Source organism: Polypterus senegalus, chromosome 2 (assembly GCF_016835505.1).
Source record: "Polypterus senegalus isolate Bchr_013 chromosome 2, ASM1683550v1, whole genome shotgun sequence".
In the NCBI taxonomy this organism is placed as follows: Eukaryota; Metazoa; Chordata; class Cladistia; order Polypteriformes; family Polypteridae; genus Polypterus; species Polypterus senegalus.
In genome coordinates this window covers 134,633,034-134,651,765 of record NC_053155.1, presented here as the reverse complement: position 1 = coordinate 134,651,765, position 18,732 = coordinate 134,633,034, and the positions used below count along the sequence as shown (strand labels likewise).

The window sequence follows — 18,732 nt, the reverse complement described above, 5'->3', positions numbered from 1 at the left end:
AATAGAATATTCTCACATTCTTCCTCCATCTGTGTGGATTTTCTTCTGGGTACTTTACTTTCCTCCTGCATTCACAAAGGCATGCAGGTTGGGTTAATTAGGGATTCCAGATTGTCAATATGCATTATGGGTATGTGCACGAATGGGCACTGCAATGGATCTTCTACTTCGTTTCCAGGGCTGCCATGACCCTGAATTGGATTAAGTGGGTTTGAGAAGGTAAAGTTAGAAATCATCTGAACCCTAAACTTTACATACTTATTTTTTCTTTCTACTGTCAGTATCTCTAGTGTTGTCAGAAATTTATTTTACATAAGAAAAACAAAACAATGTTATTCACTTTTGAGAATATTTATGTTAGTGGGCTTTACATGAATATAAACACAGTGTTATTTATTCTCCAGTTACATGCGTATTGCCAATATAAAATTGTTCATCTAGCCAAAAGACAGACCTAATTGGGAAAAAATCCAGAAAGCAGGAATTCATGTAAGCAACATTCATTTATATTTATATTTTTATTTAATTTCTTTTCAGAGAACACCCTATCGGAGACAAGAGTTTCCAGAATTATATTCAACAGCAATCAGAGACGTTAACATATTCAATCTGAATGGGAGAAACGGATATGCTGTTTTGATTTTAAAGATGGCCGAAAGAAATCTACCTAAAATGTTATGATTGATGTAGCATGATGTACAGCTCTGAAGAAAAAAATGTGTCACGCATACCCAGTTTGTACGACTAAACGTTTATTTTCACAAACTGTAAAAGTAGTTGCTATGCACTTTAATCATCTGGAAGCTTCACAGGTGATATAACTCTGCCTTTTGGCAATGTCAAATGATATTTTCACGTTTTGTGTGTCTCTTTTGTTTGTATTGTACCTGAGTCAGTTTATATGATCAGTTAAATGATTGCCATAAGCTGACAAATACATATATATATAAAGAACTCCAGAGTAAGATTCAGGGACCAAGGCCATCTTAACCCTTTCCTTGTATATGGAGTTAGAAATGCATTTTTGGTGGGTAAAGTGTCAATTCTTTCATGGTGTTACAAAAAGAGAAAAAAATACCAGCTCTTCATTTTCTTTTTTTTGTTTTTGTTTTCTTTAAAGGTACAAAGTCAAAATGTAACAAACTTCTGACAGTGTAATTACTTTGTGGGAGGGAAATGGTTTGAGGCAGGTTGCTTCTGTGTTCTAACTGGTAAAAAATGTACATTTTTGTGTATTGTTTTGTGATATAGAAAGTGGACTCTGCATACATCCCAAATACCTTGTACAATATGTTTGCAGATCATATCCTAGCCTTTTGTTGCAGCAGGGCATGTTGATACAAATAATGGATATATTTTTACAGACATTAACTTGTAACACCACTCTGTTGACTAATGACCATGTTCTGGTTCATCTCTTTTATATCGGTTGTAATTTCTCCAAAGTACATAAACATAATCCCTTAATTAAATCTCCTACTTTTACTATTGTTTCAAAACTTAAGGTAGAAGCATAAACTCAACACAAAGCACTGCATATTTTTAGCCTGCCATAAAGTGAAAGTGCTCACTCTAAAAAGCACTATTTAAAAATAAACGTTTATTTGGAAAACAGTTTTGACACCAAAGTTTCCCATAAAGTGATCAAAATTCAACAGGTTTACGACAATTTAATGATGCTTTGCTAATGTGTTTCTTCCTCAGATGTTCCACAGTAGGAAATATTGCTCCATATTTTATTTTGTATGGTACTGTACATATACAGAAGAAAAAAGTTTTTATTTTATATTCCCTGGCACCTGTTCCATTTATTAATAAAATTATGCACTTTTTATTGCATATTCATCCATCCATCAATTTACTGAACCTATCTCTGCATTTATCAATATTCTTAACCCACTTAATCCAATTTTTGGTCAACAAGAGTTTGACCCATCCCAGTATATTGAGCACAAAGCACGGACCAGCTTCATATAAGATGCAAAACCATTGCAAGGAACACTCATTTATGTACCCACTCTCCCTTCCACTGAGCCATTTTTATTCATTCACTGATCCGTTTACTGAACTATTTTATCCAATTTTAGGTTTGCACTGGGCCAGACATATGTCCAGTAGAATCAGGCAAAAGTGATGAAACAGCCTCGGATGGAGCACCAGCCTATCACAGGAAACAATTTTGTGCTGACTCACTCATAATCAGTAAATTTAGAGTCACCAGTCAAGCTAACCTGTATGTCTTTAGTTTGAGGAAGACAAAATGGAATGCACAGGGAGAAACACTCACAGACATGTGAAGGCTGTGCAAATTCCACACAGGCAGGGATAAAGCCGGGGCAGAAACCGCCGACTCTGGAGCAGTGTGGTAGCAGTGCTAACCCCTGCACACCCCATATTCTATATTTATCAATATAGATTATTTAATTGCTAGTACTAGTCCATTAATTTATTCCACTTATGATCTTGATCCCAGAGCCTGTCTTGCCAGCAGCGGTCACAAAGCAGACTACTAAAAGCTGTACTGTACATAATTAAATCATAGATTGCATATTCACATTCACACAGAAACACTGGTAAAATGGTGCCTTTAGTGCAGGTGAAGACGTGTTTGAGCTGCTGGAAAAGCCAGATTCCATTGGCGGAAACTAGCATTGGGAAGAACATACAAACACTTCACAAAAAGGAACACCAAGCAACATTTTGGCCTTAGACCACAGGGTACTAACCACTGACCTACTCAATCATTCATTTTCTGAACTTTTTATTAGGGAGAGAACTGGGTACAAGGTGGAAGTAAACTAACTCAAAAACAGATATCCCTATGCTCAGTCATACAGGACTAATTTACAGTATATAGACTGGACCAAGAATCAACCGATGAGACCACAGTGCTAATCACTGTGCCAGGGCATCACCTATGTTCTATTTATTTTTATTTCTGGCTGTATTCAGGTCAGGTTGCAGAGGCTTTGTGTTGTACAGACAGTAGGGGACACAAGTGTTGTGTATCCCACAGTAGTATTCTTAGCTACACCTGCACCTTTATCAGTAATTACTTATTGCCACCTGATTTGATTTTTGGTGGCACAGTGGTAGCGCTGCTGCCTCACAGTAAGGAGACCTGGGTTCACTTCCCAGGTCCTCCTTGCGTGGAGTTTGTATGTTCTCCCTGTGCCTGCGTGGGTTTCCTCCGGGTGCTCCGGTTTCCTCCCATAGTCCAAAGACATGCAGGTTAGGTGCATTGGCAATCCTAAATTGTCCCTTGGTGTGTGTGTGTGCCCTGCGGTGGGCTAGCACCCTGCCCGGGATTTGTTTCCTGCCTTGCACCCTGTGTTGGCTGGGATTGGCTCCAGCAGACCCCTGTGATCCTGTAGTTAGGATATAGCGGGTTGGATGATGGATGGATGATTTGATTTTTTTTCCCTGCTCTGGTTTGTGTGCTTCTCATATTTTTTTCCTCATGTGTTTTATATTCTACTTTGATCTATTATTTTTCCCTTATTCTATGCTTACACCTCATTACTATAATTGAGAACCCTAATTATAGTATTAATATAGGTACACAGTACCAAGGGGAATGAAGACTCAATATGAGGTTGTGTCCAAAGCAGGGTAAATTCATACTTACAGTATGGTCACTTATTCTTTACATGTGCCAGTTAACCTAATAGCAGGAGGGCAGAAGCTGTGTCAGATATTATTAATAAATAGCATTTCAAAAAATGATAAAAAGAATGTTGTAAAAGTCATGATTTTTTGTAAGTTCTTCCAAGTGTAACCTTGTAACAGTGTAAAGTGGCACAAGTTGAAAGACAAAAGTATGTTTGTTCATTGTAAAAATGTTTGCTGCATTATTTAATTTTGCAAGCAGGGTGAAGTGACTGTCAATTTTATTTCTTTCATTTAGTCAGGAGCACTGTAAGTAACAGCAGGTCTATAGTAAGTGAAGCAAAATGAATAGAATGTGTCACCCATCTTTAAATGTTCCACTTCCATTAGTCAGGAGGATTAAAAACAAGAATGCTAAGCTGGAACTGCATATATAAACTCAAGCAATGGTACATAGTACCTCAAATAACCACCCTTTCATCTTTTCAGATGCATGTGCATTATTTCATTCGTCGTAGATTCTAAAGAGTATCTGTATTTTGAAAAGTAAACGTGCCATGAACGTATTGGAAATGTTGTGTAACATAATCATGACCTCTCCTTAAATGCAAATATTTTGATAAAGGTCCTGCTTTTGTAATTTTAGCCAGAAGTATTAAACATTGGTAGTAATAATGTAAAAAGTTGTGAAAAATAAATATTTTTGTCTGTAAAAAGATGACAAATGCATTAATAGTACTTGCATTTCTTGATGTGTTTTATTACAGTATCTTAAATAAACTTGCCAACTGTATCTTGTACTAGAATTTTGTTACATACTGCAGCCACCTCAGAATAAATCTTGATCGCTGCCTTTCTGGTATAAAGCTTTTTTTTCCTTTTTCACTATCATATGATTGGGTCTTTTGAAAGACTGAATCGTGTTTGAATACTAATCTTCACTCAGTTGTATTTTTACCTGCCAATTAAAAGAAAAAGATATTTAACATTTCTCAGAAGTGTCTCATTGGTTATTTTTTATGTAAAGGAACATGGATTCTAAAGGATCAAGGGGGTCTGAAATACATTACTTGAAGTAGAATCCTTGACAACTTTTAAAAAATATCAAGAACAACTTAGCTATTAGTTAACAAACTTGATGAATCGAATGGTTTACTTTCATTTGTGAAACGTCTTATATCTGAATGAATTAACTAACCCAAGCATTACCTATTGAAGCTGCAGGATGCTTTTTAAAATATTTAATTCAACTGAGATCTTAACTGTGTTGGTTAATTCACATTAATTGAAGCACATGTTCTCCTCTATATCAGTAGGGCACTGCATTTCTAGTATGTCACCTTGTGGCCCAAATTAGCCCCTATTATGTGGTGTTAGCATCATAATCACCAAATCTTCTTGGTAGGGCATCATGTTGGCTTCATACCAATCATAATCAGTTTTGCTAGTGTGGTAGGAAGCTGATTTCACAAGTAACAAATTATAGTCTTGTAATGTTGCTCTATCAAAACATTTGTGGTTATATACAGAACACATCTTTATCACTTTGACTTTTTTTTAAGAATGAGATTTTCTGTATAAATTGGAATAGTGGTCTGGTAACTACATACAGTATAGAGTATATATTTCAATAATCCAAATAGATTCTTATTAAATGTGTCAAACATAATTGTATTTTAAGAAACATAAATACAGTTTTTTGATTTCTAATTTACTTGATAGAAATTAAAGTATACATGTCTTACATCTAGGGTTATGAAACTGGCACTGTCAGCAATCCTTTGTTTTTAAATAGGTTTCAGCTAAAACTCTGAAATTATGCCTATAGTGGGCACACTGTGCATATCATCATGTTGTTTTACACTTTCACAGATCAGTTCAGTCTCAGTTCAACGGTAAATCAGAAAATTAAGACCTAAACACAGCAAAATCAAAAGACCATGTTTTGTTTGGAACAACATAAATCTTGTGTATTTTCCAGTAGTGTCATGTTTAGCATGTCCAGCATTGCATCCTTGTGTATACAAATCCATGGTATTAGTGGCAACTGTTAGTGTCATAGATTGCTGTTATTGATACCCTGTATCCACTATAAGTATTCTGGTGCCATTCTCTCTAATATACAAGTTCTTCATGTATGCCATGCCAGGTTATTAAAATGAACTTAATTATTAATAAAATATATTGCTGATTAACATGCATATTCAAAATACATATAATAAATATAAATAAAAATAAATATATATTAGTGTCTATTGTGATATATGGCCGGCAGTCCATCCTGGCCAATACCCCCAAGCCGCCAGATGGAGTCCTCCCTGCGACGTGGAGATGCCCTGAATTCCAGCAGGGCATCATGGTATGTGGAGTTTAAATGCACAGCCCTGCTGGATAACGTCAGTGCTGCCAGGGGACGCTGCAGGGAAGCCCAGAGACTTATATTTTCAATACAGTACATTGTTTCTTCTGTCCCTGTGACGTACTTCCGGGTTGAAGAAAAGGAGTTTTCACCTAACCCAGAAGTGCTGGATAATCACATGGACTGAGGGATCAGAACCACTTCCAGGTCAAGGACTATAAAGGGCTGTGGGAGATCCCAGATGGGCGAGCTGAGTTGGGAGAAAGGGAACAACGCGTCTGGGAGTGGATGATTATTGTGCATTGTGGAGTGGAGGGTGCTTTGTGCACATTATTGTATGAATAAAGTCAAGAATTGGACTTTTATCTGGTGTCTGGCATCTGATCTGAGGATTCAAGGGGACGACAGCGCCCCCTGTCACACTATATATAATATATTTATATATTAGTGACCACAAAGGGAGCGTAGGCGTGCCACAGACACCGTACACAACTAACAAAGGCAATTCCTAGGTTCAAATAAAGTTATTTTATTTGTAACAGAATTTCAATTGGCTTCTTTTAATCAGCACAACACAATCCAGTCCTTCACTTTTCTCCCCTCCCACTCCTCCTTGTCAAGACCTGTCCACCTCCTCCAAACTCTCACTCTCTGGGTGAGTCATACTGGGAGTACATCATTTCATGCTGGTGCCACAGCATTACACTCTGGAAGCACTTCCAGATCAAGCAGAGCAGGAATAAAGTAGAGGAGTCCTCTTACTATAGCACTCATCTGTTCCCAAGGAGCAATCTTTTCACACATCCTGGCCAGAATGTCCATCTATCTATTTGCTGTATCCAGCAATGTCTCTTTCTGGCTGGTAATAGAATTATTAAAAATATTTGTTATCTCTTGCTCTACTTGTTTCTTTCCTCTATATTCGTGTGTGTGAACTTCTCTTAACCGATGCTCCCTCTCTCAAGCACATTCCTGAAAAGCCTGCTTCTCTGTCATTTTTTTTTTTCTTAACTCCTGTCCAGTTATATACTTACCGACATTGAAGGCAACTCTCTTCGCATGCCTCATACACCTCTATTCCTCCTAATGGATCTCATACTAGCAGTTTTTCTTTCGTTGAGTTACCAAAGCCAAATTGACCAATTAGAATGCGTAGAGGGACTGGACACACAGACATTAGTGTTATATAGTATATATGTGTGTGTGTGTATATATAAATATATGTGTGTGTGTGTGTGTGTGTGTGTACTCGGACGCATACATCAATTCTTTTATTTATTTTATTTTTTTCTTGTTTTTTCAGTATGAGTGTATACATCAGGAAACAACCAAGAACAAACATAATAATAGCATAATACAGGGGCTAAACCATTAGTTAATTTTCAAACATATTTACACATATCATTGTGGTGGACAGATGGAGGATTACCTAGAAGTAGTAACTGAAAGCTTGGTATCAACCATGGATGAGATGCCAGTTCATTGAAGAGTACATGCTTCCACCAATAGATGAATGAAATACCTCCCTGGACTAGTCATACTTCATTAATAAGCTGTACAAACTTTAACAGGTTAAGTGTATACAATAGTTTCATGATGGATAAGCTAGGTAAGGCAGATGCTTTTAAAGACACTAACCTGTAGGGGTCTGGCTCAATAAATGTACAGAAGAGAAAGCAACGTCCAGCACTAACATCTTGTTAATGTGCCTGCAATATGCACAGAGGGTGATTGGAGTGTGTGAGTGATCAGGGCTACTTAAAAATTGGGTTGCACCTATACTGCTACTGTATATTTATAGGTATGTTCAGAATTACACAGCTCCTTTTGGCACACAAGGGTCTTTAACTTGTGCAAGGATACAGGTTGTAAGGAAGTGGTCCTGGAAACTGTGCAAAGTATGTACACTGCATAAGATCTCTGTTTTCTTAGAATAATAGGATGCAAGAGCTATTCACTACCTAGTTGGCAGTTATGGTATGCCGCCCCTAGAAGAACATCTGCCCTTTACCATGCTGTCCTATAAGCAGATGGGGAGTGGTCCATGGGGTGTAATTCACCTTACATACTGTTTGATCCTGCTTACAGAAAATACTTAAACCTATGAAGATTCCTCCATAAGATTCCTATTTAGGAGCTCCAGTAACATACAGTAATACACCAATATGAAAATCAAGCAGCAACAGCAAATCTTTACCTGCTGCCACTTCTCTGCATATAGCATGGGGGATAAATAAAGTATGACTGAGCAATCTGCTTTGCAAAAAGGACCTCACTCCTAAGTGATAAAGTGCTTAGATGGATTTACAGTATATAAGATACGGGAGGCTCATGGTGACATAGATTATTGATTCGGCATCCAGACACAACATTGCATAGCATGTGCTCTAACATTATTTTACAATCTAACCCAAATTTTTAAGATTACTCTTTTTCTTACATGTAACCACAACATTAAATACTTAAATGTGAAACTGTTTGTGGTTGATTTCCCATCAGTTAGAGTTCCAACTGGTAAAGTTTTAGGAAATATCAGATCAGAACTTTTGCCATGCTTATGATGTAATTACTGTGACAGAATGCTAAAAATGGATAATATTTACTTAACAATTTCTCCTTAAAGTTAATATACTGATATGACCATGGTACAAGGGGTGTAGTGTATACTGTATGTGCTAATTTATCCATGTCTGTCATATTATACTAGCAAAACTTTTAAGACCAGTTATAAGCTAGGAGCTGTGTGTACTGTGTACTGTTCCTAAATCCTTCCATACATGCAAGATTTCTCAGGAATTAATGATTACAATACCAGTCCTAATAATGTGTGAAAAAAGCTGTGGAATACCCACTTTAGGCATGCAAACATCATAACATCTGCTGTACATTCAAGACATGCTTAAGTTTAAAACCAGTACATCCTGATAGTCTTCAGTTATTTATTAGGATGCATAGCCTGAAATCTGGACTGTCCCTGTTACTGGGAAGTCTGGGCACCCTACAAAATTGTAATGACAGTGAAATACTGAATCATTACAATCTGCAGATAATGAAACTTTGAGGTTAATTTAGTGTAAGGTAAATAGTGAGTCACATGGTACTTTATTCATATCTTCCTAACCATTTGTATTTCTTGCTTACATTCTTTTCAGTTCCTCCTACACACAGAGTCTTCTGTTTTTTCAATAAATTGTATTGTGGATCTGTTTGATATCACTAGCAGCTGTTAGAGGAGGAAAGAAGAAAATATACAAAATATACAAGTTGGTGTAGCCACTGTCAAGGTAAAATTGAAACTAAACTAATTTGTAGATGAAGTCACACCGAATGTTTCTCCATTTTAATATAGATGATTTTGAAAATTCACCAATACTTTTCAATGGGAGAGTTTAAAATTGTAATGCTGTATATAGCATGATCTGTTCAAGATATCTGAACAGAAATTGAACTGTCTCAATAAATTCCTTGAAGAATTAGCGTGCCACATTTCAACAAAATCAATTCAGGGGGGTTCCAATATTTCATGTGGATAGACAATGCGATCGCAATATAGGTGAATGCACCTAGGAATGAGTCCCCATGTAGACTTCTCTCTTCATCATTAAAGATATTTAACATCTGTTACACTGTTAGAGAAGGGTGTCCCCCTTGAGATGGCAGATGCACTCGGTTGCTATTCTATGAACAATTTACAGCATTAATTTGCTTTTTTCTTGAGTGGTGACCAGAACAGGACACAGTACACCAAATATACTCTCACTAGCACAGCATACAGTCTGACAATAATATCAGTTGATTTATATTTTACAGTTTTTTACAATTCAATCTAAAATTTTATTTCTCATTTCTGAACATTGCCTGGTAAATTAGAATATTTTGTCACTGCAAACCAGTAAATCCTTTCTGCGATTGCTTCCTGTAGTTAATTTTTTTCCCCATTTTAATTACATAATCAATGAGCTTTTTGCCTGCATATTGCACTTTGCACGTCTTCACCTTTAACTGCATTTATATTCCAAGTGTTTCCCAGTATTACATATTGACCATACCTTTATCAGATCAATCAGAAACTATTTCATTAATATAAGAATTACAAACAATTTAATTACTAATCTTGATGCATTTTACTGATGGCTTTGCCCCTGTGGACTGCTTGAATTTTATGTGTTTTTAACATAAAACACAATCAGCTTACCTAAAGTACTCCTTAATCCTGTTGTCATAGCATTTGATCAATTAAACATTTTAAATCAATAAATATGAGTTAAATTTATGTACTCTATAGTCTTCAAAAGGGGTCATGTATCTTGATTACTTCCTGACCTTCTTGGGCTTGCTCACTAACCTGGAATATCCAGTAGATCTGCTGGGTTGTATTTTTTCTGATGTATTTCTGGTCCATCTTTTAATTTATTTCTGACTATAATTTCAGTACTAATGCATTTGATATAGGTAAAGTTAGGATTTTTTTTTATCATAACATCGCTTGGACAACTCAGCAGCTTTGACATCCTGCTAAAAACTAAGGGCTTGTCTATACATCCTCTGTGAAGCCTGCACACAGACCACAATGCAAAGCATGCGCATTGTCGGCAACCAAAACACATTCACACTGACACGTTGATAGTCTTGCTGTCAATAGGTGAAGGTTTTTCATCAATGTTGCATACCTAACCATATCACAACAGAGGAAGTGAGCCTGGTAATGGAAGAAGAGTTGTGCCAATTACTTCTGGATTTAAGTGGAAAAATGGGCGAAAGCAGATGAGCAAAAACAGTAAATAAAAGGCGAGTTAAATATTATCATGAGTGAGTGGGCTACATGATAAACAAATGCACTTCAGATATTTTTGCAGGTCTATCTTGCACTTCGATGTCCTGTTGTATCATACTCAGACCTTCATTCATTATTTTGGCTCCAATGTAACCAGCCTCTAATCCAATTTTAACCATTTTGGATACACAGCACTGTGTCTGTATCGCTGCATAGAATTACGTACACAGCATGTGGTAAAAACCCAGCATGCACCAGCAACACTCAGCCCCTTGTGTTTGTGTCTTATGTCATTTTCACCATGCAGCCCTTGTCCAGCATAGACATATCAAGTACAAACCAGCCTTTGGCAAAATCATCTCATCACCCTCTGCGTTCACTGTTAGGAGTCATACTTCACAGTAACCTATACTTTGAAATCTCAGTGACAGTAAATTTTTAATTTTATCTTCTACAAAACATTGCCATAGACTGATTTTTCTTGTCTAGGTTTGATGCTGATGTATTCTAGCAAGCTTTTACCAATTTTCCTCTGGGCTACTCAAAGTTTTTAAAGAAATTCCAGTATGGCAGTTTCGAATGCTGCTGGCACCTTTTTGACCCAAAACAAGCACACTGGCTATATTACCCTGAATATGGGGTGTCTGTTCTGGATTACTCTCAGAAATGCAATTGTCTTCAAACTGTTGCAAAAATCCAGAATACCTGTCTACGGTGTTCACATTATATAAAACTGTTAGACATTTGACATCTACAGTATTTACAAGCAGCTCATGGTTCATTATGTTTGCACCTTCCTACCTATCTTGTATCTACTACCTAAACGTATGCTACAAGGTCTGTACGCGAGGCTTCATCTGGACTGAAAACCAACCTCTTCCCACTCTTTCTTTTCAATTGCTTTTCTGCCGGTATGATTTTCAATGGTGTCCACTATCAGTTATTTTTTATACTATACTGATTTGGTCAGGGAGCGAGCGCTCCATACATCCATCCACGTAACAATCCATGTTTATGGCCACGAAGAGCAATTATGCCAGCAGCACTAAGCACAAGACAGCAGCAGGTCCATTCACGCACGCACGTACACAAACTCCACCCTTATTTTATCTTGTACTGCTGCTTATTTGTAATCTACTTTATAATTATGTACTGGACTTGACCTTGCCTTGTAAAGCTTCTTTTGATATTTCTGAGTAAATTCAGTCTGCCTTAATTTCTAAGCTCGTTCTGGTACCTGTTAAACCATGAACTTTTTGCTTTTACTTTATTTTACTGGTCATTTAGTGTTCCTGAAACATCATTTTAGTCTTGTTTGCATGGCAATGTATGATACCACATACAGTACAATTAAAATGAACTCAAACACTTTTGGACAGAACACCTAGGGTTACATTACTTAAAACTGACTGGAATGAACAGCCTGAACTGCCTACCTTTTTTCTAGTCCACCCGTGGGGCTTCGTTTTGAGTCGCCGTTTGGCGTTTCTTACATCTCTTTACATTCAGGGATAGATGCGCGTGCGTGTGTTCTCGTGCTCGTGAAACGCATTTGGAATTCGCGCTTAGCGACTGAAGGCGGCGCGTGTGCGCGCATCGTGCTCCCTGTGTTGTTTTCTCCTCCAGTCCTTTCCCGGAAAGCTTTAGCTCCGCGTGATTGACTGCAGTATTGTGCTACACAGCGCTGCCTCAGCTGAGTTTCCGAAATATTCTTTGGTACTGCCTCTTTCCCAGCCTCTTCAAAACATCCCTCGGAGAAACTGAAAAAGCAAAGGAAAAAGTCGACAGAGCCAGTTTTTTAGCGCAGGATTATAGGTCTGAGTCGAGAGCCACGCTTGCTCGTCAAACTTTAGCGTCTCTTTAATATGTGGAGAAAACCCATCTTGTCCGCAATTTGGGGCTGTTTGGGCTTGTTCGTCATTTTTGCCGATGCAGAGCAATGTAAGTAAAATAAAGAATGTGCAAGTTTCGTTTTCTGTTTCCTTTTTACTTGTGCTAATTAATACAGGCTTCGTGCTGTGTTGATGAGAGATGCATCTTTCGCTCGCGGAGTTCCGAAGAACGTTTTGGCAAGGTTGCAGTGATTTGAAAATAAAGGCAGTGTGATCGGCGAAAGTCTTTTATTAAAGTAGTGCTGCTGTGTGCGAGGTAGTTATGTTCTGGGAGCTTGTTATTCTTCCTACGTTTTCTGTTTAAAAGAGAATTATTACAGTTAAAGCAGGGCAAGGTGGTTAGAGGCTTGTGAGATAAGGACAGAAGTGTGGAAGTACTGTATATCCGCAATACGCGCCGTTGATATGTTTGCAGTGGACTGTGTTTATTACTGCACCCTACTTATCTGAAAAGCACGAAAGGAATTTTTAGTGATCACTAAATGGGTGTTTTTGTGTCAAGAATTAAGGTAAAGCCTGTTCAAAATAATACTGTCTGAATTTTATTTAGATTTATTTGTGTTGAAAACCTTTGCAATAATGCCCAGTGTGTATTATGTGACACTAGTTGAGGCTGTATTATTCAAAAGAGAAACATGGACTATTACGTCATGAATGAGCTTTGAAGTTTTTTTTTTTTATCTCAATAAGCTTCTGCCTAGTAAAGTTTTTTGAGAAGGGTCTAGCTGTAGACTCCTCTGTGGCTGCTCCAGCCGCTAGAGTTTCCACCAGTTTTTTTCATTACTCACTTTACTTTGAAGAAATTGCTTTAAATTATGGAAAACCAAATTAACATTTACAGATTTGTCGAAATGCATTTGAGATGTCTTGAAATAAATTCTAAATGTGAAAATTAATTTAAAAATGCCTCAGCGCATGTTACTATATCTTAATATGATCATTGTCATATGTGAAATGTAATTTATTATATCTTCAAATACATTTGTGTGCATATTGAGATCTCAAGTAAATCAAAGGATAAGCTCAGAATTTTTAATTAAATTTCCACATGACATTTTTCCTAGACAGAAGTGTATTTTATAAGGTTAAAAAACCCTAGCCAGCTGTTCCGTTTTATAGTGGGTACCAGAGTTCCATAGTGGAAAAAAGACATAAAACTTACTGGTACATCCAACTTTGAAGTAGCAGAGGTTTCTGTTTAAGAAAACATGCGTTATCTGTTTTTGAGGTATGCTTATAACAACAGAAATAAATTGTAAAAATGTTTTTTTATCAAATTCTTGGTAGCATTTTCTTTATGTAATGATCTGCTTCTTGCTTGTTGTGGCTGGACTTATGAAAAAACACCAGTACCCTCATCCTGACACTGCCCTTAGCCAATTGTGGTCCTTCAGCAGCTATGTTCTGCTATAGCTTGTAACAACAGACAGATGTGTGTAGAATCATATGATTAATATGAGTTTCATTGTTCATTGTTGATTTATTTACATAACAATAAATCGAAATTGAACTGCTTACACTGTATTGTATTATTAATAAAACCCAAAGATTTTTCAAAAAGCCAAGCTATATACGTGCTGCACCTTCTGTGATGTGGTGTGCGCTTGCACAAGGGGAAAAAACATCTCAAAAAATTTATAAAGGCAGTTTGAGGGAACAGCACTGCATCGACCCCTGTGAACTTGAACCCGGACACAGGCAGACAGACATCATTGGTTCCACCACACACTTGTTTATTTACAATATTTACAACGTGCACAAACTCCAGTGCCTCTTGCACCGATTCCCCCAACTGTCCAGGCCTCACAAGTCCAATGCCTTTCTCCTAGCCACCTTCCGTCCTCTTCCACCCGACTCTCGCCGCTCACTGGAGGGAGGCGGCCCCTTATATGGGATGGGCTCCAGCTACTTCCCGGCAATTAGTCATAGCCACACCCCAGTGTGGCGGAAGTACCGGCTGCGCACCCGGAAGCCGTCCGGGTGTCCCCTGTCGTCTTCCCCCCAGCACTTCCTGGTGTGGCGGAATTGCTGGGCTCCAGGGATATTCAGGCATTGGGGCGCCGCCTGGCGGTGGCCACGGGTCTCTACAGGGCTGGGCTTCCAAGTCTTTTACCCGAGGCCCGCTACATAACCAGGACGGACGCCCCCTCACGGTCTGGAGGAGGCACAAGCCCTCCTCCGGTCCTCCTGGGTGTCCCGGCCGGACTCCAGTCCCCGGCCGGGGACCACACCCCATTATGAAGAAGAGCTAAGGATCAGGGTTGCAGCCAGGACCTGGGTTCATCCTTGCCCAGAACAGCTGTACCATATTGTCCATTTGTCAATATAAGAACCAGATGCTCCATTGATCCTCACAACTTGATTCTCTCTGGCTGAGGAATTGGAAATGGCAGCTGAACAACCAAGGGCAACATTTTTGAGTGAGGAAACTCATTGACATTAATTGATACCAATCAGTCTGTTAATGTATGATGAAAATGTTCAAACTCCATGTAGAACTTGGTGTTGTGGTACACGAATGATAGGTCTGTGCTACCACTCTGCCTATGCTAAAACATCTGTTCTAAACTTCAACCTGGTTTAAATTTAGGTGAATATGTGTTGCTGAAGTGTTCTTAGTGTTCAAGTGTTTGTGCACTTGTTCTGCGATAGACTGGCTCCCTATCATAGGATTGTTGCTGCCTTTTGCCCAATGCTTGCTGGGATAGTCCCTAGCTGCCCTGCAACCCAGCCCTGGATAAGCAGGTTAGGAAGATGAATGGTGAAGTAAAGCACAGAGCCAGTCTCCTTTTAAAGTGGCTGAATCTCACAGCAATGTTTTTCTTTTTTTCTTTTTAAATGACATGGATACAAGGTTTTATGGTATATGTGTAATCTTAAAGGAATACTGCATCACAAAAATTACATGGTTTTATATACTGCTTGACCCATGTAGTTTGTAGTGTTTGCCAAGAAAAATGTTTAGTCACATATTTTTGTGGATTGAGTGTGTCTCTTTTGAATTGAAAATCCGCCTCTGCACCTCATTCATTTGTCAAGAAGTTAAGAAATTCAATTCAAAAGCATTGAATTATGGGAATGAGTTTTTCCTGATCATCTTGTAATGATATGTTTTGCATAAATGGATAGTATATAAATGGATAACATGAGGATTATGCAGCACAATTAATGTGAGAATTTTGTTACTTTTTGTCACATTGTTTGCGATTGTCCAGCATTGGTCACTATTGGGTCCTATTAAGTCCAAATCTTTAGAATGTTCTTTCTTCATGAAAACATGAGATAGGGGTGTGTTCACACTGCCACTCAATTATGATTTGTTTCAGTCTTACGTGTCACAGATCCATCGTTTTTAAGAGGAGCGTGAACAGCCAAAAACACAAATACACATTTTCCATATAAGAATTAGTTTGAATGTTGTAATTGAATTTGTTTGAAAATGTACATTTTCCTAGGCAATTTTACATCTGTTTTAGGCCGTCTTTTTTATATGTCTGCATTGAAAAGATAAGAGTATAGTACCATCTTAGCATGCCAATGAAAAAAAAATTAAGTGACAGATCTAATAAGCATATTGTGTGACATTCGCCAGCCATTGTTGCCCAGTTTCTAAATCATTTCTGATGGAAATGGTGCATCTCATGTTGTATTTTTTGAGAGTCTTGTGGAAAGATGTTAACATAAGTAATTGAATGGCCATCGTTGACAACCGCTCCACATTGTGCCCCCACTAGTCTTGACTCCTCCCTTGTATCCACAGGTTTCAAAGTACAGATACAGCAGTGATAAACATGCTGAAACTTTTTTTGTTTTCTTTTTTACCATCATGAAATGACTAATTTGTCATGCACTAAAAATATTAAGCAGCCAGCATGCAGTTGGTGTTCATAGTAGTCTATTATGGCACCTCTCTCTGAAAATTATTTTTTTATTAAGTTTAAGTTTGCAGGACATGTTTAGCATGGATATTGGTACAAACTCATCGGGTTTACATCACTTGCAAAATTAATTTGACCAGTAATACAAATACGACATGAGCTAAAAATCAGAATTGAGTCACTTCTAGCTACAGTTCTGATCTTAGCCTTGAATACATCATTTTATATCTCAAATTCATTTTTTTGATATCTTAAAATGGGTTTCTTCTTCATTCAAATGTAATATTATAATATTTTCATATATCTAAAATAATATTAAATATATCTAAAATGCATTTCAAGATACCATAAAGTAACTTCCTGGGTATTTTGGGATGTATCAAAAGCATTCAAGATATTAAAATTTGCAGGAAGTCATATTAAAGAGTAGGTAGTTATGCAGGAAGTGAATTCGAGATCTCAAAATGTCTTAACATATCTTAAAATCTATAAAGTAAATTATTTTAAGATCTCCTGAATTGAGTTTCAGATATCTGAAAAACTGAAATATTTTGAGATATCTGAAAATCACTTTGCAATGTCTTAGTATCAATTTGGCTTTCCAAAAAATATGTTTTGTTCTGGTTACTTTTCTACCCGACTTTCAGCTTATTATACTAGTTGTTAAAATATGTGCAGTACATATACACCATACAGTATATAGGACACAATGATTAATGCTTTTGGTTTGGTCTGGTCACTGTCTATGCATGTTTGTCATGTGTGTGGGCTTTTCTCTGTTTTCTTCTTTTATCATCCTTCAAGAATATCATACAGGCTGGGAAAATAAGGGACTCTTAAGAGTGACAATGTGCTGATGCACCCTGTCTGCCTGCGTATCTATATTTGGGTTAAGCAGGTTTAATACTGGGTAGACAGATACTGATGTCAGCTAATACTTTGGTGAAGAGGTACTTTTGTTTACACTAATTAGCAATATCTTATTTTAATTCCTATATTGCATATAAATTTGATAAATTAGATATTACAGGATAAGATCTTATGCACATAAATGTAAATATCCTGGCACTTGTAAGAGTTGGGCTAAGGCTATGAGAGAGTTGACATTGCTCCCACAAAAGCACAACACTTAGAAGCTATCCCATCCACAGAGTGAGGAGAGTCTCCCTTTATTTCTCAGCAAAATGAGAGAGCTTCATTGTAACTGGAACGTCTTCAGTTAATTTTTCACTTATGACTTCCGCCAATAATTCACTAGTTACGTGTATCATGCATACAAGTAACACTGCAAAGAAAATGAGAACATTTTGTTCAGAGGTGCCTAAAACTTGTAACTCCATCTAAAAACTGAAGTAGAAATTTTTATCAATTTATAAGTTCTTCTTCTAATGAACATAACACTCCCAAAACCTACTTAATTTAATTAACCTGTTACACCCTGAGGACATTTTGCAGCAATTCCTGGTTGAGGGGAGAACATCAAAATAAATCATTCTTATTCAAAAAATAAAGAAAGAGCAATCAAGACCCTTCGATTGATGTATATCACTTGGGTATTCCTGGTATGGAGTAATTACTATGATATTAAAAAAAATTTTTGGTTATGGATTATAATGTACCACATGTATGATTTCTTAGTAGATTAAAAGTCAACTATACATGCTGTAAAAATGTGATTTCTATGAGTGTATATTAGCCATTCATTGCTTTAAAATGAGGTATTGTTTGTGCCGGTATATGGTGTAGTTTGCCGGTATGATGCGGTTAAAGATTTTTTAAAACATCTTGTCAGCCCGGTACTGGTCCGCTTAGGGTAATTCACAGTCTCAGAGGGCTGAGCCATCCTGGCAGTACTGGCCCAGTTTATTGCAGGCCCGCTTACCTAATTTTTCGCTCCATATGACGCACTTTTTTTCCCCAAAAGAAGGGTGATGTGTATTACCTGACAAAAGTCAACATCCAGGGGTTGAGGGCGACAATCAGCTGTTAATGGCGACAAAACTCGTTATGTTACAGTCATTCCCTCTCTACTTGGAGGAATGTTAGACTCATTGACTCAGCATCTAATCCTTGCATGTGTGTGAGTTACGAAATGTAACCAAATGTAAGCAAAGGCAAGATGGCATCGACATCTCACAAGGGAGCAAAGTGAATGTAGAAAACAAAATACTCAGAAGACGATGTTTTGTACATTATCACTGAGTCGGACTCTGATTTTTC

The 18,732-nt window shown here is 37.5% G+C and overlaps 2 protein-coding genes across 5 annotated transcripts in view; both read left to right on the top strand.

Annotated features, from left to right (window-relative positions):
• rasa3 (RAS p21 protein activator 3) overlaps positions 1-2,138 on the top strand; it is a 290,025-nt gene extending 287,887 nt beyond the window's left edge. For all 3 annotated transcript variants that reach the window (XM_039744665.1, XM_039744666.1, XM_039744667.1), the window contains exon 24: positions 538-2,138. In XM_039744665.1, the coding sequence (XP_039600599.1) occupies positions 538-613 (76 nt within the window). In that variant the 3' untranslated portion in view covers positions 614-2,138. The remainder of the gene's footprint in view (positions 1-537) is intronic.
• Positions 2,139-12,336: 10,198 nt separating this feature from the next.
• pros1 (protein S) overlaps positions 12,337-18,732 on the top strand; it is a 116,110-nt gene continuing 109,714 nt past the window's right edge. Inside the window, exon 1 of one of the 2 annotated variants that reach the window (XM_039744669.1) lies at positions 12,337-12,683. In XM_039744669.1, coding sequence (XP_039600603.1) covers positions 12,608-12,683 — 76 coding nt within the window. In that variant the 5' untranslated portion in view covers positions 12,337-12,607. The remainder of the gene's footprint in view (positions 12,684-18,732) is intronic. The other variant, XM_039744668.1, reaches the window with a different exon arrangement.